We start from the raw sequence: 25,590 nt of genomic DNA, 5'->3' as shown, positions 1-25,590 counted from the left end.
CTCTAGTTGGTGGTGAAACTGAGAGAGAGGGGCCTGAAAATGAGGTAGGCTAAACTCTCATGCAATCCAACCTTTATTTAGAAGATTAGACATCTTATATTCTGAGGGTTAAGGAGGGTCATTGGAATAAAGTAAACAATCGAGAAGACAAACCTCACATAGAAAAACCATGTTTTTCCATAGAGATATATGAATAAGAACAGCTGAAGTAAGTTCTGTCGTATCAACTAGACCTGGGAGGAATACAAGAACAGAAAAACATTCTGTGTTTAGAAAAAATTGAGGCCACAAGACTCATGTCTTGTTTTCTCACAAGCACTCAGAAATTTCCTCATACAACATGATTCTTGAATCACGTTTAAAAACTTGTGATGCAGATTTGTAATCAGAAATGCATCAAGCACGTCTTTCTCTACAAAATTTGCATTATGTCTATTATGGATTAGCAGGAATGCCCTTTCTGTGGTACTTTGGCTCACTTATACTTTTCTATATATTTCAGCCCTTTGCTAATTAAGAAATTAAGCATTGTTAATGAAAAGTACAATCAGTAGAGATAATATCATTTGTAAGAGAAATTTTTAATATTCTAATGTTCTTTATTTAAACTGTTTCCTAGAGGTTCCTTGCTTTTCCCATAAAATTAATCTAATAATATTAACCTTAAGTGCTTTCTTGGTTAAGTGAAGTTATGAGGTCCGTTATCCACAGATTATATTACGTATAGATCTGATTTTGCTGTTCTTTCCAGTAATGTGTTGAGAAAAAGTCATTTTGTTGGATCATTTTAAGGAGAAATTGTTTCATTTATGAGGAAGTATTTTGCAAAGATAATTTCAACTAATTATATAAAATTTAAAGAGAACTTTTGATTGTATAATGGAGATTATCGCTAAGAAATTTTGCTATTACATATTATTTACAATAACATTTATATGAAACTTAATAAATTATTTCTTATGCATTATATTTATAGTGCCTACCAACATAAAAATGAATCAGTATTTTTCTCCAGAAACTATATAATTCACATTCATAATAAACGTATTTATAAATTGTATTTATTTTCACAGCCTCATGTATGCTTCCTGATTACTTCTGACCCTACACTCTTTTGTACTTCAACTATTTTTAACACCATCGCCTGTCTATGGATCATATTGTTGTTTTGCGGCTCACTGAGCTTAAACTTGGGGTCCTAGTTGTGACCATGTTTTTAAATACCTCTGTTAGGGCCTGTTCGACTCTTCAGTGGGGCATAACTAAAAATATGACTCTTACCCCAAACAATGATATTAGTGGCAAATGTATCAACAGGAAAGTGTAAAGTTCAGTGAAGTCCTCTGCTATCTCTTTCTGGCTATTGGCAGACCAACTCCTGTTCAGAAAAGTCATTTACTTTTAAGAACTGTGTCATCCCCAGATGATGGCACTTCACAGTTTCCTTCCATTTCTATGCTTCTTATAGTCTACCATCTCCATTTTCTCAATATTTCCTAAACTTTAATTGGAGTGAAATAAATAGTATTAAAAAAAACAGTATTTTTATTTTACTGCCTATCCAACATTAACCACATTACATGAAAACACACAAAATTCACTCTTAAAATTAAGCACATTTAAACCAGACATGAATATGAAATAAGACATTTTTGAATAAAACAAGAATAAATCAAAATTTTAAAATTAAATTTTAGTACAGATTTACACGTTTGTCAATTCGTCACTCAACATTAATCTTAAACATTTTGTAAACCGTGTAATGAATAAAAATTTCATATCAAGTTGAAGGAATACTACAGCAATAAGTTGACAGAAATTACAGTAAAATATTAAAATAACTAATTTGACTCTCATTAAAGCATTTGTAATTAATTACATATTTCTGCTTTAGATATTGAGCATGTTACAGTTTTAAAATTCATTGGGATTTTCATAAAAAATAATTTTTACAGTTATTAAATCACTGGATCAGTTTGGGAAATTTTGTTCCAGTGAAGGAAAAATTTCTGAATTGCAAACTTGATCAAAAGTGGCCACAGTTTAGTAATTTGTTTCAGAGACAGTTAAAGGATTCTGTTGTCTATAAAGATTTTTTTTCAACAAGAAAACATTGAAGTATTGGAGGATGTTAGTGATACAATTAAGCAGAATTAAATTACCCTCCTGTGCCTTTCACATTGGAGCCAGAACGTCTACCTCATTTAATTTTAAAATAATTTTCTCTGAGCAAATTATGGAGGTAACTTCTAAAGAATTCATATTACATCGAAATTAGCAGATACAGTCCTTTTGTGTAGGAAGGTATTCATCACCTCCCACAATATAAATTTAGATTAAAATCTTTTTTTCATCATATCAAATATTCAGTTATAAAATATGGTCTTAAGGATTTTAAGACAATCATGTTTAACATTTTATAATGTGTCACGTTTGTAGAAAAATCAATTCAGGTCAAACCAAAACTACACTGAAATATAACAATCGCTTGTTTTGTAATATTTTAGTTGCTCCTTTTAATTCTGATAGATTCCACTAACTACTGTGCAGAAACTCTGGGTCATAATATCTCGGGCATATTCTTGAAATTCTGGGGAAAATGGTATTATCCTAATTATTTTATAGAAGGGTTTGGATAAGAAGATTTGAGAAAATAGCCCTATGCTGTTTATGAATTGACCTCTGGATTTAATAGAAAGTTGTTATAAAGTTACAGAAGTACCTCATATTTATTAATATCTGAGAGTCAGACACATTCCACTTACAAACTTAACAAACAATGATTTTAAAGGATATATACGTGTATATGGTTTTGTGCATGTATTCACAATATATATATCTACATAAAATGAAGGGAAGTATATCATATTCTAAGTATGAATACAAGATATATGCTATATTGATCTTTGTATGCACATTAAATTTGTGCAAAATTAAAAGTAATGAGAGAATTATTTCATGCCAACTTATGAATGCAAATTTTTCAATGATTTCTTAGTGTGGCACTTGGGTGTGCAAGTTGATGACTAAAGAGACATTCAAGCTTGTGCCCCAATCATAGAGTCAAGCAAGAGAGATATGCCGTACATACTCAAATGACTGAATCAAAACAGGAACATATCCGAAGGACAGCATAGGAGATGTACTTTCAGTTTCTATATTATTCTTCTGTTCATTTGTAATTTAAAGTTCTGTAAGCCAGAATATGAATGATCTTTGATTTCTGGGCTTTTGTATTCTGGGCCATGGCTTCTAACAAAGTGACCTGAGTAGTTATAGTACTGCTTTGTCCATAGAAAAATTAGTTATAAAGAGTGTGTATGATGTCCCCTAGCAATATAGATATAAATGAAAACACTTTGAAATTACATATATAAATAATATGCCTAGGTATCTCTGACTTTCTATTGCCATAATTAAGCCTAAATGTACTTGAGTAACATTTTGTTTCCTTTTTTATTTACACAGTGCAAACTAGAATATCAGGCATGTGTCTTAGGAAAGCAGATTTCTACCAGATGTGAAGGGCGTTGCCCATGTCCATCTGATAAATCCACAAACACAGGAAGAAATGTTAAGAGAGGTAAGTGCTACAAATTCATTTACAACTTTATATACAATTCACTATTCCAGAGTATTTCATAATAAATAGTAATTAATCAACCTGAGAAAAGTTTTTTTATAAGTATGACTAGCTATAAGAATATACTCTCTTTTGTCAGATTATTCTACTTGCACCTCAATTATATAGATAAGCCCCCCCCCATGTCGTTCACATTATTATAAAAAACAAAGTGAAACTTGCAGACCGTTTGTTTTGTATTTGGTAACCAAATCTGAAATCCCTAAAGTATTTTTTTAATTACTAAAAAGATGTAATTATTATTAAGATTTAAAATGTGTGGATTTAGTCTGATATTTTTAAGCTTAGGTATCGAAACTTATTTGAGCACATATAAAATTACTTGAATGTTGTTGTTATAAAGGAGATGCCTATCCAGTGTGCAGTGTACTTATGCATCTGAATTTCAATGGAACAGTTTTAGAAATAAAATATTACAGTAACTTGATAAGTAGTAACTTGTGTTTTCTTAGATTATCTCCTGAAATTTTAGTGTCTTGTGTGTGTGTGCACATGGTCATGTGTGTATGCATTTGCGTGTGTGTAAAATTGCCGTTATGTTTTTGGAAAGGTCTACAGAGTTCCAAAATTAACATTTGTATTTATAACTGTTTGACTCTTCCAATTTGAGAATAGTAGAGAAGTATTCATTACCAGTCTTTTTTTCCATTACTAGTTTTTTTCCTGAAAATTTTTTATGTAATGGCTACAAAGATAGGAAAATGTGATCTCATGTCAAATTTCCTTAAATCAAATTATACTACTTTGAACATGGAATCCTGGATTTATTCATTATAACAAAATGCCAAGGGTAACCAGTTTATAAATAGCAATGTTTAATTTGGGCTCATGGCTCAGTGGTTTTAGTACTTGATTTTGATATGATATCACAGTATAGAACTGTGGGAAAGGTAGAGGGAGAGTCCACCTCACAGTAGCCAGGAAACAGGACAGTTTCCAAATCATTGTCAAGGGCTATGTTCCAAGAAATCACGTCCTTCATAGACTTCAAATACTTAGTGTCGATTTTCTCCCACTGCCTAGTAGTGGCACAGACTTGGAAGCTGAAATATTCAGTCCATGAACCTTTAAGGGACATTTAACAATATAGGCTGTAGTATAGCTGTTGTCCATTGTTCTGAACCCTTGATGAATATGTTATCTTAGACCTATAGTTCAAAACCTAGTGAGGTCAGTTTTTAACGTATCAGTAAAATAATTTAGATGAATATTTTAAATAAAATCATATGAAGACACTGGCGATTGTTAAACACCTAATTATTGTTCAAAAGAGAATCAATCGATTTTAAAGTGGTCAGTGAATACCCGGTGTTCTCCAGGTGGCTAAGATGCCTTCTAATCGTAGCCGTATGCTTTACACATGGCTTCTTTTGTCTCACAGTAGAAGAGATTAACTTCCAAGCTTTGCCACTCATGTATCATTTTCCTGTCCACTTTTTTTTTTCAATATGTTCTAAAATGACTTTTGGCACAATGAATATATCAATTATCTCTACAACATCTCGAGCTAATTATAATTTTCTTTCAACTGTGGTTTTTATATCTGTGCCTTTCTCACTCTGTTCCCCAGAGAATACATTTCCACAGCTGAAGTGAAGACTTCTAACTGTGGTAATCACTTCAGACATGATATAAATCCTACCATATTCTATATCATTTATTTTATGTATAGTCCATTAAGAACTTTTGAAATGTTGTCTTTATAAGTGTCTTCACCTAAATTACCATGGTCCTACAACAAGCTTTTTGTTTAATAATATTTCACAATTTCAAACTTGCTTTTGAATGTGGAAATGTGTTTTATATGGTATCACATTATCATGTCATTTCATAAACTGTGATAGAATGCCAATATGGGTTAAATTAGGAAAGTAACACATCTATAAAGTAGAACCCCCAGGGAATAAACAATAATTGTTTTCTATCATTTAAATTTTAATTACAGTATTTTTATTAATATGCCATGAGACAAACTTTTCTTAAAGTCATACTATCAGGAGATAAAGATAATTGGAGTTCACTTGTGCATCCAAAGAGAGGTAAGAGGAATGTGAACTAATTCTGCTCTGACAGATTGTCAGGGCAAAGTTAGAACAGGGTTTTGCCAGCTACTGTGGAAAAGCAGTACAGAAAATTTTGAATGTCATTTCTCCATGGTGCCAAAGGCCAAGAGACATGGGAAATGTAAAACTCAGTTCAGCATCATTTCTAATCTTCCACCTGTCATTTATAGTAGAAGCGTGTCTTAGGGCGTCTGTGCAGTGCAGGAAATTCTTTTTAATGTCATATCTGTTAGAGAAGTAGTGAGAAGGAAACTCCACTCTATGAAATAGTTCTTCAATCTTTCTGATCCTCCCTCTGAGGTCAATTTGATATAACACCAGGTTTACAGTTTATTAATTTCAGAGTGAACCTTTTAAATTTGCCTGAACTTTATCAGTACTAATAAAATAGGTTTTACTTACAAAGTAGAGGGAAGTATATTTTATCATTATTCTCTAAATATAGTTAGTCCTTAAGGGATATACATAAATTGGTTAAGCAATTAAATGTAAAATTCATAAATGAAGAACTATAAATAATTTACAGTTTTAGAATTCTGGATCCTGACTATAGACTAATCCTTCAACAAACCACTTGAATATAATTTTCACATATTTCACACTTATAGCTTTCTCTCATTTAAAAACATCTATCAACCGTTGAGCCATTATTTGTGGAGACACATAGACATGGGGTACACAGTTAGAGTGATTCCCACATTCATAAAGATAAATAAAATTAAAAACACATGCTTTATAGAAGATATTAGAAGGGAAAAACATGTTGATCTTTCTTCATTAGAAATATTACAATTATTTCAAACATTTAATGTTCTCATTTTTTAATTAGGTTGTATCACAGAACAAATGTGTAAACAAGTTATACTCGGGGTTTATTTGATGACTCTAAAATAGAAAAGGAAAAGTCAAGGATTTTAACATTATGGTTTGATCTAATGCTTGCATAGTTACTACTTGCAGACTTGAGTATCTAATTTGGGATGTGTTTAACACTGATTACTTTAACTTCACATAATGTAATATCAGCAGCATTTTGCATTTTGTAAAATGAACAACACTGTCCCATCATAATTCCTGCTGATTTGGCAAAAAACCCCACCCCAACACTCGATAAGCATTCATCAGTTGAGATCAACAGAGCTGTGTCCATTAGCAGAGTAGCAAAGTTATAACTTTCTGAATGATTAATGAGACACCGACTCAGTTTCTCCGCTAACTAAATTTTCATTTTAATTGAGTTTTCATAGAACACAGTTCTCAAAAACATTATTTAAGAATATTAGTCTACTTATTCAAAGGATACATTTTAATGAAAGTGTACATGAGTAGAATTAAAATAATATCAGGGCATCATAGCATATAAAGCGAGATAATAGTGATATTGCACACGATTTGGGTCAGAGACAATATCATCTATATTTAGTAAGTGCTCATTTAGAATATGTAGAGAGATAATAAAATATACCCTTTTTTATATCTGTTCTGTATTATTGAAGAAATGGAACTGTAGTGGTAAAGCTCGTCAGTTTCAGCGACTTTGTCTTATTTATGATGTATGAGTAGATAAAAAGATGAATAGCCTTATAAGTAGATTACTATTTCCCAGAGGAAGCTGGGTTTTCTGAGATTCATTTTCTGAAATAAACTTGAATATTGTGGAGCATTCCCCTGAGAACATCTAAATGTCAACTTTAAGAAATGTTAACTTAAAACCATAGGTTGCTGTAGATGATATTTGATATAGTATTCAGTTCATATTTTGTATTTCTATAATGTGTAGCTTTAGCAGCAAAAAGGAGCCCCAAAAGCATAGTAGCAAAATCGCAAAAGTATCACAATGGCATAATAATTTGAAGTCAGCTCATTTATCCTCTTAAGCATACAATTGAAATTAAAGGAAGCCATTTAATGGCACAAAATATTTTTAATAATGTTGTTTATTCATTCATTCCACAAGTAATTTGTACAATAAACATATAGCATATATAACATGTAAAAATATGTATGAATGAGTGTGAATCATCATTTTCAAGTGAACAAAGACTTTATGTTAAGTGATAAGATTTTTTGCTTCTCTGTTTATATATGCACCTATATATGCACATATGTATCTAAAATTGCTAATATCACCATTAAAGATACTACAAAACATTTTGACAATTTACATGTCCAATATTAAATTTTATATCATACCTAAAATTTAAAGATTTTGCTTTTGTTTACCTTAATGTTAACCTATAGAATTCACCTTTTTAAATACTTGAAACTATTAAGCAATTACTTTTAATTAATATTTAGCCTTATTTGGTGCACTTCATTTTATTTTTCATGCAGTGTTCTTATGAGATGTGCATGTCAAATATATCTTTTAAAACCAAATAATGGTAACTCTTCTGTAATAATCAAGGAGTTTCAGCTTAGCCATTTGGAAGTCCTTCATACTCTAGTGGGTAAAGAGTTGTGCCATATTTATAGATTAAAAGAACAATTACATTTTTAACTCTCTCCTCTTACATTCCCATTCGAGATACTTAAGACGTAAAGATTATGTACTCCTTTATATCTATACACAAGACATTACTGCTATAATCATCACTTCATGATAACCATATTGTTCTTCATCTAGAAGGTCAGAAGGCAAAGAATTTGAACAGAGTGTAGGTGCTATTTCTTCATAGAACATCACTTAGTTTGCTAACACACTTTCTACAAATTCCATTAAAATTTTACTAACTTCACCAAGGTTCTCCTTGACATTTCCTGGGATATTTGAAAATGTTTGCTCACCCAATATGGTACAATGACCACAAGACCAGTGAAATAGTTTCACACAAGTCTGTTTTGATGAACAGCAGGAAGAGTTTTTCTCCTATCTGCCAGTTCACAAATACCCAGCAGCCACTTCCCAAATTACAACACTGAAACTTATCTGAAATATGAATGATTGGCCAATAGCTCAAGCTCATTACTAACTAACTCTTACATTTTAAATCAACCCATATTCCTTATTTACTCTCTGCCACATGGCAGTACCTTTATTAACAAGGCACGCTCCTCTGTTGCTCCCTCTGTATCTGTTGGCATCTTTTTTTGACTCCACCCTTCTTCCTGCCAGCATTCTGAGTTTGGCTTTCTCTGCCTAACCTCCTTCTGTCCAGCAGTAGGCCAGTGAGCTTGTTTATTAAACCAATTATAGTGACATATATTCACACAGTGTACAGAAGGATTATTCCACAGCACTGAACCAGTGAGTTTTATTAGATTACTTATAGGAGTTTGTATGAATACAACTATATCACTGAAAAATCTACCCCACCATCAGTGGTGACTCAATAAAATGAATGAAAACCAAAAAATCACTTGTATCCCGATAATCCTTGCACATTAGGAGGCATTGTTTCATTATGGATAAGGACGTTGCACTGAATGGGCTTCCAATACATGTTAAGATCATAGAAAGTGGTTTAACCCTTTTAAAATGGCACCTTGACCTCTTGCTGGTTCTGATTTCCATGGCTAATGCAATCAATATTCCTGCTATCATCACTCTAGTGATTGGGCATCTACCCATCATCGGTCCCATACCCCATCAATCTATCTTAACAGTTCAATAGGCCCAATCAAGCTGAGAACTTCATTGTTGCTTGCTATACTTATTGCAATGCTTAAGATTGTGTGGAGAGAACTAAGTTTTAATTATTAAGACGTCAGATGAGAATAAATGGGAGATAAAATACCAAGGCTTGGCATGTAGTAAAATACAATTGACAGAGTATAGTGTTAATTAATCAAAATTCTAAGACTAACTTGCCTCAAAATCTTGTAAAATTTTAGGATTCTTGACACAGTATTATTTCTTAAAAGTATATATTTAGAATGGTCATAATATGAACAAGAAAAGCCCTCATTTGAATTGGAAATACAATGTTGTAGCATCTAGAGGAAAACTAATACCCTATAACTTGGAAGTGGTTAAAGGTACATAAGCTTTATATCAGTTGAACAAAATGCCAGAAAAAAAGGGAAACGGCTTAAAATTTTCAAAGCTTCAGTCTATGGTTACTCACCTCCATTGTTTCTGGACCTATAGTTACAAGCAAAATTTGACTACATTGTACAACTTTGTACATGAGAAATCTAATTAGGTAAACTAAAATAAAATTTCACAATGAAGCTTTGTACACCAAAAGAAAAAAATCCAAGCATATCTTATAAATTGAATAATGCTCACTACCAGAATAAAACAAATCAATTTTGTGCACCTAACTACAAAAATATACATAACATAGTTCTAAGTGTAAAAAATTATGCAGCTTAGGAGGACTAGTTGTATATAGTACTAGCGATGCTTTGGGGTAAACATAAGAAGCCATATGGCAGGATCAACATGGAGATAGCTTTTAAAAGAAATATTCTCAGGGCTGGAGAAATGCTCAGATATTAAGAGACTAGATATGCCTTCAGATGGTCAGCAAGGCTCCAAGTTCCCATCATGAATGTCTCGCAATCACAGGAGACTCCTCCTGCAGGGCATCTGTAACCTTTTCTGTCATCCACAGGAACCGCTTCACATAATAAATACCAGTAGATTTTTTAAAAAGAAGCATTCTGGTTCACTACATGTTCACCTGCTTTATGTGTTGGAAGAGGTTTTTAATAAAGGTATTATCAAATCCTCGAGATGATTTGTACAACAGTAACATTAGCAGCACTTTACATAATCTATAAATAAATACTCAAGTAGATAAAGATTGGATCAGTACTGCTATTAGTATGATTTAACCATACCTAATAATTATATGAAAGAGATTTCAGATGTATAAAATTTGAAGATTTTGTACTTAAAAATGATAAATCTAATATATGCCCCATTAGTCTGATTATTTATTTTGAGGTTATGACATTTATGCCTTAATCTCTGACATTGAAAGTTTTAAACTTTTCCTTTTTCTGTCTACTTAGTTTAATACATCAAATTTAGTGAATATGATTTTTTTTAAAGATTTATTTATTATGTATACAACAATCTGCCTCGATGTATGCCCACACACCAGAGGAGAGCGCCAGATCTCAGTACAGATGGTTGTGAGCCACCATGTGGTTGCTGGGAATTGAACTCAGGACCTCTGGAAGAGCAGCCAGTGCTCTTAACCTCTGAGCCATCTCTCCAGCCCCAGTGAATATGATATTTGACATCACATTTTGTAATAGCTGTATCCTCTCCCTTTCTAAGACTCATAATTTGGTTATTTTCAAATATGCCAAGACATTAAGATGTATCAAATGCATGAAGTAGGAAGTGCCTCCCTCCTGCTCTCTTCTAAATTTAATCACTGTGCTCATTTCTTGGCTTCTATTTCTGACTGAGAGGGAACCTTATCCAATTCTAACTTACTTGCTACATGAACTCCTGAATTCATACACAGTTTTGGGGATGAATTTGTTGCAGATGAACAGAACCAAGGTGAAGACATAATCTGATTAAGCTCAATATCTATTGGGAAAAAATTACCATCATTCAGCTGAGCTAAGAAACACAATATCAATATCTACAGAAATAAATGAGTCAAAATACTATTTGGGAATTACTAAAGTGGAACCAGCAAAGTCACATGTGTGAAAACAAGCTATTATTGTTTGGAAATCGACGGGAAGAGAGACATGAGAATTTCAGGATAAGTATAGTTGTTGGCAAAGGCATTCTTTGAAGACTTCCCTGGAGTTTCTATTGCAGTAAGAATTTTCATTGCAATGTGAAATCCCATCAACTGAAGAAGCATTCAGTGAGGATCATGAGTTCAGAAGCCAGTTGTGCTGGCAAGGGTCTACACCATCCTCTGGGAAGTATGTCCCCATTGCATCCCCACACACACTAAAAAGAAAATGTTTTTAGTTTTATTTAATTAAGAAAAACTTACTGTGGATGGCAATCTCAACATATTGCACAAACATGTATTGCAATGTATTCTATTTATTTATTTATTTATTTATTTATTAAAGATTTCTGCCTCCTGCCCGCCACCGCCTCCCATTTCCCTCCCCTTTCCCAATCACCTCCCCCTCCCTCAGCAGCCCGAAGAGCAGTCAAGGTTCCCTGCCTTGTGGGAAGTCCAAGGATCTCCCACCTCCTTCCAGGTGTAGTAAGGTGAGCATCCAAACTGCCTAGGCTCCCACAAAGCCAGTACATGCAGTAGGATCAAAAACCCATTGCCATTGTTCTTGACTTCTCAGTGAGGTAAGCCGGACCCAAAAAGAGGAACATGGGATGTACTCACTCATAATGGGTTTCTAGCCATAAATAAAGGACATTGAGCCTATAATTCGTGATCCTAGAGAAGCTAAATAAGAAGGTGAACCCACAGAAAAACATATAGTTATCCTCCTGGATATTAACCTTCATCAGGCGATGAAAGGAAACAGAGACAGAGACCCACATTTGAGCAGCGGACTGAAATCCCAAGGCCCAAATGAGGAGCAGAAGGAGAGAGAGCACGAGCAAGGAACTCAGGACCGCGAGGGGTGCACCTACACACTGAGACAATGGGGATGTTCTATCGGGAATTCACCCAGGCCAGCTGGACTGGGTCTAAAAAAAGCATGGGATAAAACAGGACTTGCAATGTATTCTTTTCTGCCCTTCCTCTCCCCATTCTAAACTTTCTCATATTCCTCTTCTTGCTCTTTTGTCCCAATTCAGGCCTCTTTTTCCCATTCATTGTTGTTATCTACCCATATGTTTATGGATATATTTTCATATAAAACTGGAGTTTTAAAACTTACCATCAGAATTGAAGACATAACTATGTGGTTGGTTTACTGTTCATTTATTAGCTTAACTTAGCTCTGACTTAGGTAGAAGAGAGGGTCCATTCTTTCTCCAGCTTCTTTGTAACCTTAGGAGTCTGAAAACCTCAGCATTATTTTGAATTCTTTTCTAGGAGAATTTACTTTTTCAATAAGTTTTATGTTAGTTACTTGTTTAATTGCTGCAGCAAAATGCTCAGTAGTAGCGATGTAATCAAAGAAGGTTTGTTTTCTTTCATACTTTAAGGATTTAATCCTTCATAGAAATCTTGGAGACAGAAGCTTGGAACAGCAGGTCACATCACGTTGAAAGCATCACAAATTCACTCTTTCTCAACTTTACACCAAAACACATTACTTGTTAACCACATCCTTTCAACTCCTTACTCCACATGACGTAAGTACATCAGTAGCAAATGAACAAACAGATTCTTTAATGTTCCAATTCAGAAGTCAGTTTGAGTTAGCTGGATGGAAAGCATCACTTCCCATATCCAAGAACACATATCAAAATAGAAGTGTGAGGACCACATCTGCCAAGAACCAATAAAATTTAGGCAGTGAGTATTCAGAAATCTGAGAAAAGCAGGAGGAATATTATTCCTAACATCCCCAATTCCCAAGTATAATGTGCATTCTCAGTCTCTGACATTTAATTGGTTCTAAAGTGACTCATATATATAATGCAAAAAATGCATCAAAAGTTCTTCATCCACAGGTGTTCTGTGATTACTATGGAGTCGCGTGAACATTTCTTCTGTTGTACAATCAGTTAGATACAACATACTTTGACAAAACCTAAACCTTAACAACATGAAATAGCTCCCTGAAGGACAGGAACGAGCCTGTCTAGCAGAAAACTTCCATATTTTTACCTTCGTATATAAACAGTGTACTTGAATAGTAGCCATTTTTAACCTTAATGGTAAAATAATGTGACATATCAGTTATTCAAATATAATTTTAAGTTTTTCTTTCAAACTTAACATAGTTACAGATAAGATCAAAAATTGGTTGGAAAAATTTGACTCCACAATACTCTTGAGACCTGATATTGGATGAGGAGAAACCCTAGGTTTTGTACAGAAAGATAAAATGTCTACATAAATCATAAAGATTCTGTAAGGGTCTCTGGTCAAAGCCCCTTAGTCCTGTAAAGGATGCCCTCCATTTGGAACTTGCTATGTGCTTCGTTATAAGGCCTGAATGGAACTTCCATTATGGCATCAATTGTATTAAGGTCTAAGGGACGGTTACAATCCCAGATATATAAGTAGATAAAATAAATATGAAAATCAAATATTAACTGAAAACTTGTCATAAAATTACTTTAAAGAAAGTAATTTGGTAACTATAATATTACCATCTGCTTAAGCAAAAGTAAATATTCATTCTAATGAGATGAAAGTGTTTTATAATTAAATTTAAACTTTGGCCAACTATTTGGTCCTATAGGGTGTGGAACTTTTTAAAAGTTGAATAATATTTTGATTGTTTGACTATTAATGCTGAATATACATATCCTCTGTAATAAATATGTACTGTATAACTAGAAAAGTATATTTGGGGTCATTTTAGATAAAGAGCTACAAACAATTAGCAACTGCTGAGAGATGGAAAGTTAGTCTTCCCCAAGAATGAGCCCCTTGATTGATATTCTAACACCAAACAGTAATTCCTAGAACATAAATATGCAATCTACAGCTAACAGGCTCAAGAGGTTGGATTTATATATCTATTTGTTTTTGTATATGTAACAAAGATTGTCAAAGAAGAGATGTCTCCAAATATTGGAGTTAAAGAATGTTAAAAAAATAAGGCAGAGGTAGGAGGGAAAATGATGTAATTGATATTAAGTAAGTAATGAAACATGAAAGGAATGATTAAAAATTCTAGCTTAATTGCAAGTCAAAATTCACTTTATGATTTATGAAGTTCAAGGTAATGAAAGTTTAAAACCAAACTGCAATTTTATATCAAATATAACAAAATAAAATTGAAATATATACTTATTTGACAGTTGCATGCTGAGGAATTATTTCAGTAAAATATTAAGTGTCTTTGAAATTTTGATCAAAACCTGTTTTTAAAAGAGAAGGTATTTTGCATAGTAGAGTATAAAGAGTGTAATTCGTATGTACAGTGTTTCTGAAACTGAGTCAAAGTGTTTCCAGCTCCATTCATTACCTTCCACAGTATGACTCCATGCAAAGTAAAAGTATACACAGCATGTGTTCAGAGCTAACACTGCACTGATACTGCAGACACAGTGTAGGTGAACCCAGAAGAAACAACTCAAATTCACCATACTTATAAATCTGACTGTTGCATGTTCAAAAATATTTTAGTGTTGCTAAATTTTTACAAACCCCATATTCAGGTGTATATCACAACCTTGTAGATCACAACCTACAGTTTAGAAAGATGGCACCGAACAATGGAGATTTCACCCTCGTAAAATCTGTTAGGCATTAGTTATCCTAAATATTTTCTTAAAGCTATAATTTACGACCTCAGCACATGATCTGAGAATTCACTTCATAATTCTTTTGCAGATGATCCTGATAATTTTCCTCATACACCTTAGGTGTAGAATTGAGATAGCTAATAGCCAAGTGACAGTAGTAGTGTTAATAAGAGGGTAAGACAAAAAATTCTTTCTGTCTCTATCTCTGTCTCTCTCTGTGTCTATGTGCTTGGTGTCAGTGTGTTTGTGTGTGTATTGAATATGGAGAAAAAATATTTATTTTGAAGGAAGATGTTTTTAATTTATATAAGAAATAATTAGTTAAATTAAATATGGAGAACTTTGTACTACCTAACAACAGTATTGCAAAACTTTAAGAAGAAAATAAATAGCAAATATGATCACTATAGACATACACTGACCTGTGATGAATTTTACTACTGAAGCCTTTAATTTCATGCAAATATAGTACTAATATTTAAAAATAACTACAAATATTCATGTGGCTATTTTCAGTATAAGACAACAGATATGGAAAGGATATGGAGAAATTGAAACTCTTTCAAAATGGAGATAGGATATAAATGAATGTCCCAGTTCTTAAAAATAACGTAAGTTGATATAGGATTCTTTGACTTCACATGCATAAAGATAGGGCAAAATTTCTAATAATATAGTAATATTATTTCCAACACACTAAAGATAAAAATAATCCAGATAGTTATCGAGTTATTTCATGTTAAATATTGTATGAATGTTTAAATGTAAGGTAATGTTATTCATCAGAGTAAGAACAAGATTTTAGACACATGATTCATCATGGTTGAAATAAGCCAGTTGTAAAAAGGAAGTGTCCTACCATTCCAATACTTATAATACCGAAAGACGATAAATTCACAGAACTAGAATAGAAGGTGAAGGCTTAGGATATATAGAAAAAAGGAAAGAAAATTCTCCATTTGTGTTCATGTGAATTTAAAAAATGTAAGATAGTAGCTTCTTCTTTATTTTATTGAGTCCATAAACCAAACAACGAATCAGTGTGTCAAGGAATAATCTAATCCTGATTTTAGTTTTTGTAAATGTTGAAGTGTGACTAGTAATATATTTTACTTCACCTGTTGGAAATACTTTATTAAGAAATGATAGTGACATGATTCATATAGTAGCACAACACATTAGTTCCTGGGCTTGGACAGATAGTAATATTAGTGACATGCAGCAACACAGAGGGAAATTACACAAGGCACATGTTTTCTTCCCTAGCAAGCATGCTGCCCTCAAGAATCCCATCTACCCTTCCTGGTAAAAGCTGCTCCCACCTAAGCACTGTAACAGGGCATGGCGAGTCTAGCCATTCGCAGTCACTGCTTATAGGAGACATCATGATTGAGTTTCTTCTGTTCATCTTGCTGTGTTTGATGTCAGTGTGCGTTTCACATAGTGTTCAGTGTAGAGCACTCAAGGCATGTGGCAGCTCCCCAAACATTCCAAATGAAAAAACAAAGACCTTTTATTGACCATTTCTCTATGTTGCAATTTGTGTCTCAGAGAATTTCAAAACATTACTCTGTAACAAAAAAGAATTCAGCATATCTGGCAGCCAAGTGATTCAGGGTTTTGTAAACCATGACAACACAAACAGACTATCAGTAGTTTATCATGCCTCCTTCTTTCCTCAAATGTGAAATGCATGTTCCTTGACTCCTCACATAGTCAAAACAAGACCGTCCATGCTGTGCCCACTTGCAGAATTAACTTATCAAAGATATACTGCATTCAGGCAACTTGAAGTAACCAGCAATTCATGATTTATCAACTAGCAGCTAGAGAGATGGCTCAGCGATTAAGAGTATTACTCTTGCAGAGGACTTGTGTTGGGTTTCTAGCACCCACACTTGGGACCTCACAGCATCTATAATCTCAGGACCAGATTGGTCAGATACCTCAGGTCTCCTTGGACAAATGCGCTGATAGAAACATGCTCTTACACAGGCACTCTCACACAATGAAAAATAAATCCTTAATTTAAAAATAGTCACTATTTTTTAACTAATTAAAAACTCATGTATGTGTGTGAAATTAGTGTGTATGTGTGTGCATTTCAGTTGCCACTAGTCAAAAAAATAGTTAATGCGATCAATGTGACCTCTATTTTATCTGTCAGGGTATTGACACTGCTTTGTTTACCATGTGAATGCCAGTATCGACTAGTCTGAATTAGCTGTAAGAACTGTAATGTGTATGTTTTAGAAAACTCGATTGTGATTTCATTCTAGATTATGAATTATATAGCTTCCAGGCCTGATTTTAGTGGTTCTCTGGCATATTCAAAAAATTCAGATAATCAAATGCCCCCAATGCTAGACTGTATAATCACTCAGTTGTTGACATATGAGTTATACCTACTATAGACATTGTTTTTGCTGTTTTAGTTATCTGCTTTGAAGTTATAAAGGACTGTCTGCCTAATCAGTCTTTCATAAGCTTAGTAACTACTACACAGGGATGATTGGATTTGATCATTAAAATCATACTGAAAATTCAGATTTCATGGTGTTCAGAAAAGGAAGAAAAACATGATTCCTTTTCAAAAGGAAATATGTAACTCTTTGTCTTAAGTTGTGACTTAATTTCATCTCAAGTTACTCTGCTTTCTCCAAATATTCAAGACAGTATGAGGAGGATAGTCAGCAATAAGGATTGCCATTCCATAATGGATATTATTTCTGCCTACTCCTTCATGGTGTTGTGCTTAGTATAATATAAAATTACTCATTAGCAGAGGAGCAAATCTTAGTTCCTAAAGAATTTCAACTCTAGGGAAGTCAAGTCTTTCATAATATTAGGAAATATATGATCCAGATATGATAAATACCTCAAGAAGTTTTTATTTAATTATGTCATTAGCCTGAAGTAGAAAACCCCAACTTAAGTCATCTAAGCAGATGATTAAAGTTGAAGACCAATGAACATACTGCACTCTAGGCTTTTTTGGGCTACAGAAGACCATGTCTTAAAAATAATATACTTTTTTGAAGATTTTATTTACTATTTGTTATTATTATTATTATTGTTTGATATCTGTTGAGTAGGCAAATTCTATAATGTATATATGGAAGACAAGAGGGCATTTTTGGGAGTAGGCTTTCCCTTCCACCTTCACATGGGTATAGGGATAAAATTCAGAATTCTCAGCTTGTGAAGCAAGTTCCTTTACCCACTGAACCGTCTATCCTACTCCAAATAACATTTGTTTAATTACTATCTATTTATTTCTTTGAAGATAAAAATTTCATAGTGATTCTTTCTTCTACTAATAATAACCTATTTGTATTCCCTTCTTGTCCCTTACTTCTATGTCAAGCTTCATAAAGTTGACATGATTAGATTCCCTTGAACTACAAAAGCAACCCTGTGCAATGAATCAGATCCTACTGAACATGGGTGTGATTACATCTGGGTAATCTCATCCTTGGAGATACAATTCAATCATGGAGAAGACTTTTCAGCATACCCCCTGGTCTTGAGCATCCTAGATCATGGTGGGAAGGAAAGGGTCATGTCAGTGTTGTTCATGACACAAAGGAAAAGACAGTTTTACAACAATTACATGCATACTTATGGGGGATATTTATTAACACATGCCATAAGAACAAATAACAAAAATTAAGGAAGGAAATACTTTACTCACATGTGTACATGATATTCTCTTCTTGAGTAATCCTGCTGGAATGGTACTTCACACCTAATCACTGTTCCATCTCTATTTCTAGCCTGTTTCAGTATTGGTCTCTAAGAAAGAACAAAAACTTCAGACTAACAATAGTTAGGTTTATATATTTCTTTTTAAAGAGTAACTTGAAAAATAATAGCAAAATATGCTTTTCTTGGAAGATGATAGCCTTATTTTCCAATTCATTTTCTAATCATAATTAGACATTACAAGATTTTGTCTGGGGATATCAAAGAATAAAAGTGAAATATGAACAGGAATCCAACTTGCTAGGGATTTCAGAAAACCAGAAAATGATGAATTCCAAATGTCAATAGGCCCAACCAAGTAGATAACGGTAATTAATTTGGGACTGAAAACTTTGGCCAATGTCTGACACTGCAGAAGAGCTCAGATATAGGGTGAGGGGATTTTCAGTATCTGGACGATTCTTGATCTACTAGCTCTGAAAAAGTCAGCATGGAAAGGTCATGGTTAGAAAGAACTCAAAGGACACTGACTTTTGGTTAGAGAAGACAGGAGATTATGGGGGAAAGGGTATCATGTTGCGCTAAAGATACTTGTTCTATTTGGACAATTGTATAAAAATTTCAAAGTGTGGGGCTGGAGAGATGGCTCAGAGGTTAGGAGCACTGACTTTCCTTCCAGAGATCCTGAGTTCAATTCCCAGCAACCACATGGGGACTCACAACCATCTGTAATGAGATGTGGTGCCCTCTTCTGGCATGTAGGCACACATGCAGACAGAACATTGGATACATAATAAATAAATCTTTTTAAAAAAATTTCAAAGTGTGTAGGTAAAGGAAAAATAAAACCACCCCATGAGGATAATGCTACCTAACAATAAAATGGCTTCAGGAAGAAAATATAAATGGCAGGAGAATCTCAGATCTCAGAAAAAAAAAAAATGCCGCATATTCCTTTGAAATAATACACATTCAGGCATTTCTAGAATGAAAGAATTCTTCAGTGTAAGCTGATTTTCGTTGTTACTTTTATGATGTGAGTAGGAGAAAAAGAATGTTCAGCTAAAATATATGTAGCACACCATACCTTCAACGCACTGAAAACAACTGAAGAGGAAAAAAGTGACAAAATATTGCAACAATAAAATTTTATCAGAGGAAGGATGGTGATATTATTTTTGCAATGTTTTGTCATTTAAATCGCAAAGCTAAGAAAAAATATAAAAGAAAATATAAAAAATGAGAAATGCTTTGGAAATCAGGTGGTTTATAGAATTTGAGTTAGGTTAGGCCACATCACTATTTTTATTTTTATTTTTTTTTTTTAGTTGTACAAGGTTTGAGAGCAAAAGACAATAAAATATGAAGTGAGTAAATACGATTATTTGAAAATATTCAGTCTGTAGAAATTGATGGAATTAGCAGCTGAAAATACTGCTCACAGGTTTCAATAATATAGCCACATTCCTGGTAAGAATATTTAAATAGTATCAAGACATTTCCTCTGGTGGTGAACAGAGAGAATAACAGTGTTTGAATCCTATAAAAGTATAACACCTTAAACCTAAAATAGTATAACAGATAACTAAGAAATTAGTTAAGGTACAGTCTGACAGAGAGGAACAGTGAATTTTCCATGTACATAGATGGGAATGAAATTTTACTTTCACATTCCCTATAATCTCTTCGTCCATTTCAATAGTTCTTTACTAATATAGCATAGAAATAAACTAATTTGCCAATTTTTCTTAGTGAACTTCTATTTAAAAATTATTCTTCAGAGTCAGTTTCCTTTAATGATTATACACCTAGTAGGGTGATTACACTCTGGGGCAGGGTATACAGCCAACAATGTTGGACAATAGAAATTTGACTCCAAGGCTGAATGTGTGTTCATTTGTGTGTGTGTGTGTGTGTGTGTGTGTGTGTGTGTGTGTGTTAGGAAATATATGCCTGCAATAGCAATTAAAGAAAAACTAGGTCATGTATTTGAAGGGAGCAGAAGGAGTATATAGGAGGGCTTGGAGTTTAGAAAAGGGAGGGAGAAATATTTCTACTATTTTTTCAAACACAACTGCTAAGGATACATAATTCTCTGGGTGCTTAGGCCTTGGGAAAGGAGCACCCATTTATATACCCGTTTTGTTTTCATTTACTAGTTTGTGTTTGCACTGCATTTCCTGTATGGTTTAGGTACTAGTACTCTGTGAAAAGCCTTTGAATGAAAGGTACTGAAGAAAATGCTGTAGGAGAGGAGTGGGATTTAGGCCTTTCCTTCTGATGTAAAATAACACAAGGTAGCAATCGTGGGACAAGATACGGCTTACAGAGAGAATATTCCTAGATTGTAACCTAAACAGGTATAGTTTGCTTGTGTATACACAGCCTTCAGAACAATGTAATGGCAACACAACACAGCAAACTGAACTGCAAAGATGAACATGATGCCTCAAGCATAGGCAAAGAGGAAGAACTACTCACATTTCGCATTGTGCGTTAAAAAAAAAATAGTGACTGCAAGGAAATTGTTTTCTATATATTTAAATATATTTAATTCGTAATTAAAATCCTAAGTACAAAACTAAACAAATGGACACACAAATACACACACACACAAAGAGAGGTAGAGGAGAGACCCCCAACTTTCAGGCTTCTGTTCTCAGAAAATATTCCTCATGAGAAGAGAGCAAGTGTCTACACAGAGCAGCTAACTAACTGATGACAGACCAAAAGAAATACCACCAAACTCCAACTTGATGAGATAAAAATGAGTTTTATTGGGGTTACTTACAGGACTATGGGTAATGGTTTATTTACAGGGGCAGGTATGACTGAAACTCAGGCCTGCACTGATGATAGCTCATGATTTCTGGAAAGCTGGCATTTGCTGAACTAGGTGCAGGTAGCTCAGCAGTTTTGAGAATATCTCTGTCAGGCAGCTCATGTGGTCTGAGAACACCAGTATTCTTAGTACTCCTTATTTATTATGTGTGCTAAAGGAGGACCCTAGTGAACCTGATCAGTTTCTGGGACCTTCTGGACCTCTGAATTGTTTATTTTCTGACTGTAAGAAACTGGATACTTATAACTATCATGAGTTTACATTCTCATAATGTTTTAATGTTTCAAATAAAATTAATATTTACTGATGTTTCATAATGGATGTATCATCAACCCTTTTAGAAAACAATTACACCTTATAAATATCCAAGCTGATTTAAAGCATGATGCATTTTTGTTGAAAGACCAGTCTTTTTTTATTAATTAATTAATTAATTTAATTATTAAAGATTTCTGCCTCTTCCCCACCACCACCTCCCATTCCCCCCTCCCCCAATCAAGTCTTCCTCCCTCCTCAGCCCAAAGAGTAAGCAGGTTTCTCTGCCCTGTGGGAGGTCCAAGGACCACCCACCTCCATCCAGGTCTATTAAGGTGAGCATCCAAACTACCTGGGCTCCCACAAAGCCATTACGTGCAATGGGATCAAGAACCCATTGCCATTGTTCTTCAGTTCTCATTAGTCCTCATTGTCCGTTATGTTCAGCGAGACCGGTTTTGTCCCATGCTTTTTCAGACCCCGGCCAGCTGGCCTTGGTGAGTTCCCAATAGAACATCCCCATTGCCTCAGTGTGTGGGTGCACCCCTCGCGGTCCTGAGTTCCTTGCTCGTGCTCTCTCTCCTTCTGCTCCTCCTTTGGATCGTGAGACTTCAGTCCAGTGCTCCAATGTTGGTCTCTGTCTCTGTCTTCTTTCATCACCTGATGAAGGTTAATCTTCAGGAGGATGCTTATATGTTTTTCTTTGGGTTCACCTTCTTATTTAGCTTCTCTAGAATCACGAATTATAGTCTCAATGTCCTTTATTTATGGCTAGAAACCAAATATGAGTGAGTACATCCCATGTTCCTCTTTTTGGGGAAAGACCAGTCTTTTGGGAAAACCTTGATCAGTAATCCAAAGAAACAATTGTTTCATTGAAATACATTACTTCTCAGTTCAACAATAAGAGTTATGGTTTAGCTTATATTGCCTTATTCTGGTCCAGATTATTCTTTCAATAAATTAAAATGAAAAAAGAATTCACTCAAGTAAGAGTTGATTCTGTGCTTGGAAGATGCAAAACAATTGCTTTCCCATCACCACTCCAATGTCAAGGAGAAAACTTTCTATCTGAAAAATATGATTAAACCCTGTGGTAATAATGCCTGTGTCTTGGGAGATAAATAATATGATGTTATCAGAGAGTCCCTGGTGTAAAGCAATAACAGGGAGAAATTGTTGCCTACATAATATGATAAGCTACACAGCATTATCTAATTTTCATGTATTACAGATAATAAATATTTTTGTTCTCTGGAAACAAACAGAATTATATAAATCCAAGCCACAGCATATCTGGAAAAATGTGCTTTTCTAACTGAATTTAAAGAAAAATTTGAAAATGTTACATGGGAATTAAACACTTACAGGTGAAATTATCTTTGCTGAAGCATTATAAATTATGACATGAAGATAAATTATGACTCATTATCTTATGTTTTACTTAAATTATAAAAAGTTAATGAGTCTACCTTTGTTGTACAGTACTCATAAGATATAAGAAAATAAATGTTACCATTTCAAAATAACTTTAGAAAAGTTGAAGATATACTAAAACTAGTATAGATTCAAATTGTTAAGGAGAATTAATTCTTCTGAGAATTTTAGGCATATGCATTTTCATGCCATTTTCTCTTTTATGATATTTTTATTAATTCACTGAGAATTTCATATATGTGTTTTGATTATATCCAACCTCCTCTCCATCTTCCTTCATTCCTCCATCTTCGACCTCATGTTCTACCACCACCTCCAATAAACTGAAGTCCACTTTGTCTTAGCTGATTACTTTTGGGCATGATCTTATTCTGGAGTGTCACACCATTGATGAAGACTGACTTTCCCTCTCCTGGTAAAAAGAACTGTGATAAACTCCTCAGCTAGGAGTGGTACTCAATGCATGCCTCCACTCTTCCATGCTGGGACATTTTCTGACTTGAGATTGTGTATTTCTTAGGCATGCTGTGAGTTCACATTTACCACAACCTCCTTTGGTCTAAAAAAACACTATTTTCTTAAGTCAGATATCACTTCCTGCTCTCACAGTCTGCCTGCCTTCTCTTTCAAATATATTGAGTCTTGAGAGAAGTGCTGTGCTCTAGACATTTCGTTTAGGGTTGGGACTCCAAAGTCTCTTACTCTCTGCATTTTGACTAGCTGTGGGACTCTGTGTTAATCCTCATAAACTGCAAGAAGTTTCTCTAATAAGGGTTGCGTTATGAACTAGTCTATGAGTATTTTACCAGTGTACATGTCCTGCCAGGTAGTTTGTTACTGTAACTTACACAGTTCTTAGATGGTAGAAACTTTCTCCAGGGAAGCATGCATAGCACTTTCTAGCACTATGAACTCTACCAAGTACGGATGTAACTTTGAGCCACTAACAAGTTATAGCCTTCCATGTTTTATGCCTCTGGTATGTGGAGTCTTGCTGAGAAGTACCAGAGAGAAGCCACAAATAACCCTCATTGGCCAACGGCTCTAAAAGAGGTAAATGTGCCAGTCTTGCCTGATCTGAGAATCTAAGTGGGAATGAGTTTGGTTAGTGTTTGGATGGGAGGTCATTTTCTTTTAAACATTGACAACCTCAATAAATTTTGAAGAATTTATATTTTGTATATGGACATAGATGAGTTTTTTCTCTCAAAAAAGAGATGTCAGCAGATCAGTAATATTTAACATGTTTTCAATGGTATAGGCTCAGGATTCTAGTCTTTGTCCAAGGTTCTTTTCTGTTAGTAAGATTTTTATCAAAGCTGCTATTTCCATCTTAGATCTCAAGAGGGAGGAAAATAATTATCCTTATATTGGGAGACAGTGCATTTCAACAAATTCTACCTTTGTTACTATTAATCAGAACTTGATAACATAGCCCAGAATCATACTCACTGGGATGCACAAGCTAGACCTAATTTTCTAATTTAAACTAGTGCAGTTTCTGATGTGAATATGTTTTACCATTAGTTAATAATGAAGCTGCTTTAGCTTATGGCAAGGCAAAATATAGCCAAACTCGAAGAGATATATAGAGAAAGTAAGTAGAGTCAGGGAGACACAATGTTGCTGTCAGAGGAGACAGATGTTGGAAACTTACCAATAAGCAACAGCCTCATGCTGATACCCAGATTAATAGAAATGGGTTAATTTAAGATGAAAGAGTTAGTTAATAATAAACATGAGCCAATAAGGCAAGCAGTGTTGTAATACAGTTTCTGTGTGAATATTGAGGTCTGGGCAGCTGGGAAAAGAACAGACGCCACCTACAAGTTTCTATTGTTTTTGCTTTTTAGGTCTTTCTCTTTTGTTCTGAGCCTTTGAACTTTACCTACTAGAAAACCTACAGATCCTGCTCTGTTTTAAAATAAGTTGTTGGATTAGATAACATTCTATTACATTCAATGGCATAGTCTCACTAGAAGGAACTTACTTTTGGGTGATAGTATGAGTTCTGATTACAGAGCATTACACTCTCAGTCACTAAATGAAGAATCATAGCAAATGCTATACTTTAGGCAATTGTCTCATGTGAGTCATATTCCCAGCTGTATGGCCACTTCTCTTGAGTAATCACAAGAAGTATCTTAATTACCTCTCATTATCTTCTTTTTAAATGGTAGAAAGTGACCTGAGGAAGCCAAAATATAATAATTTAATTACTTGCCAAACATTAAATTTTTAGGGAAATACTCCAAAGTTCTTAATTTCTTCATGGAATTTGACACTATGAATTCTTTATCAAAAAAGGAATTTACTTTAATTTTCAAATTATCTGCTCCAGAAAACTGCTTATTCTAACATTACAGATTCACAT

General features: G+C 34.0%; 1 protein-coding gene across 4 annotated transcripts in view; it reads left to right on the top strand.

The window, feature by feature from the left end:
• The window catches only part of Spock3 (SPARC (osteonectin), cwcv and kazal like domains proteoglycan 3), a 355,207-nt gene that overhangs the window by 267,385 nt on the left and 62,232 nt on the right, over positions 1-25,590 (top strand). For all 4 annotated transcript variants that reach the window (XM_057752524.1, XM_057752526.1, XM_057752523.1 and 1 more), the window contains exon 6: positions 3,469-3,583. In XM_057752524.1, coding sequence (XP_057608507.1) covers positions 3,469-3,583 — 115 coding nt within the window. The remainder of the gene's footprint in view (positions 1-3,468; positions 3,584-25,590) is intronic.

Source organism: Chionomys nivalis, chromosome 20 (genome assembly GCF_950005125.1).
Source record: "Chionomys nivalis chromosome 20, mChiNiv1.1, whole genome shotgun sequence".
Lineage (NCBI taxonomy): Eukaryota > Metazoa > Chordata > Mammalia > Rodentia > Cricetidae > Chionomys > Chionomys nivalis.
This window is presented reverse-complemented; position numbering and strand designations above follow the sequence as displayed.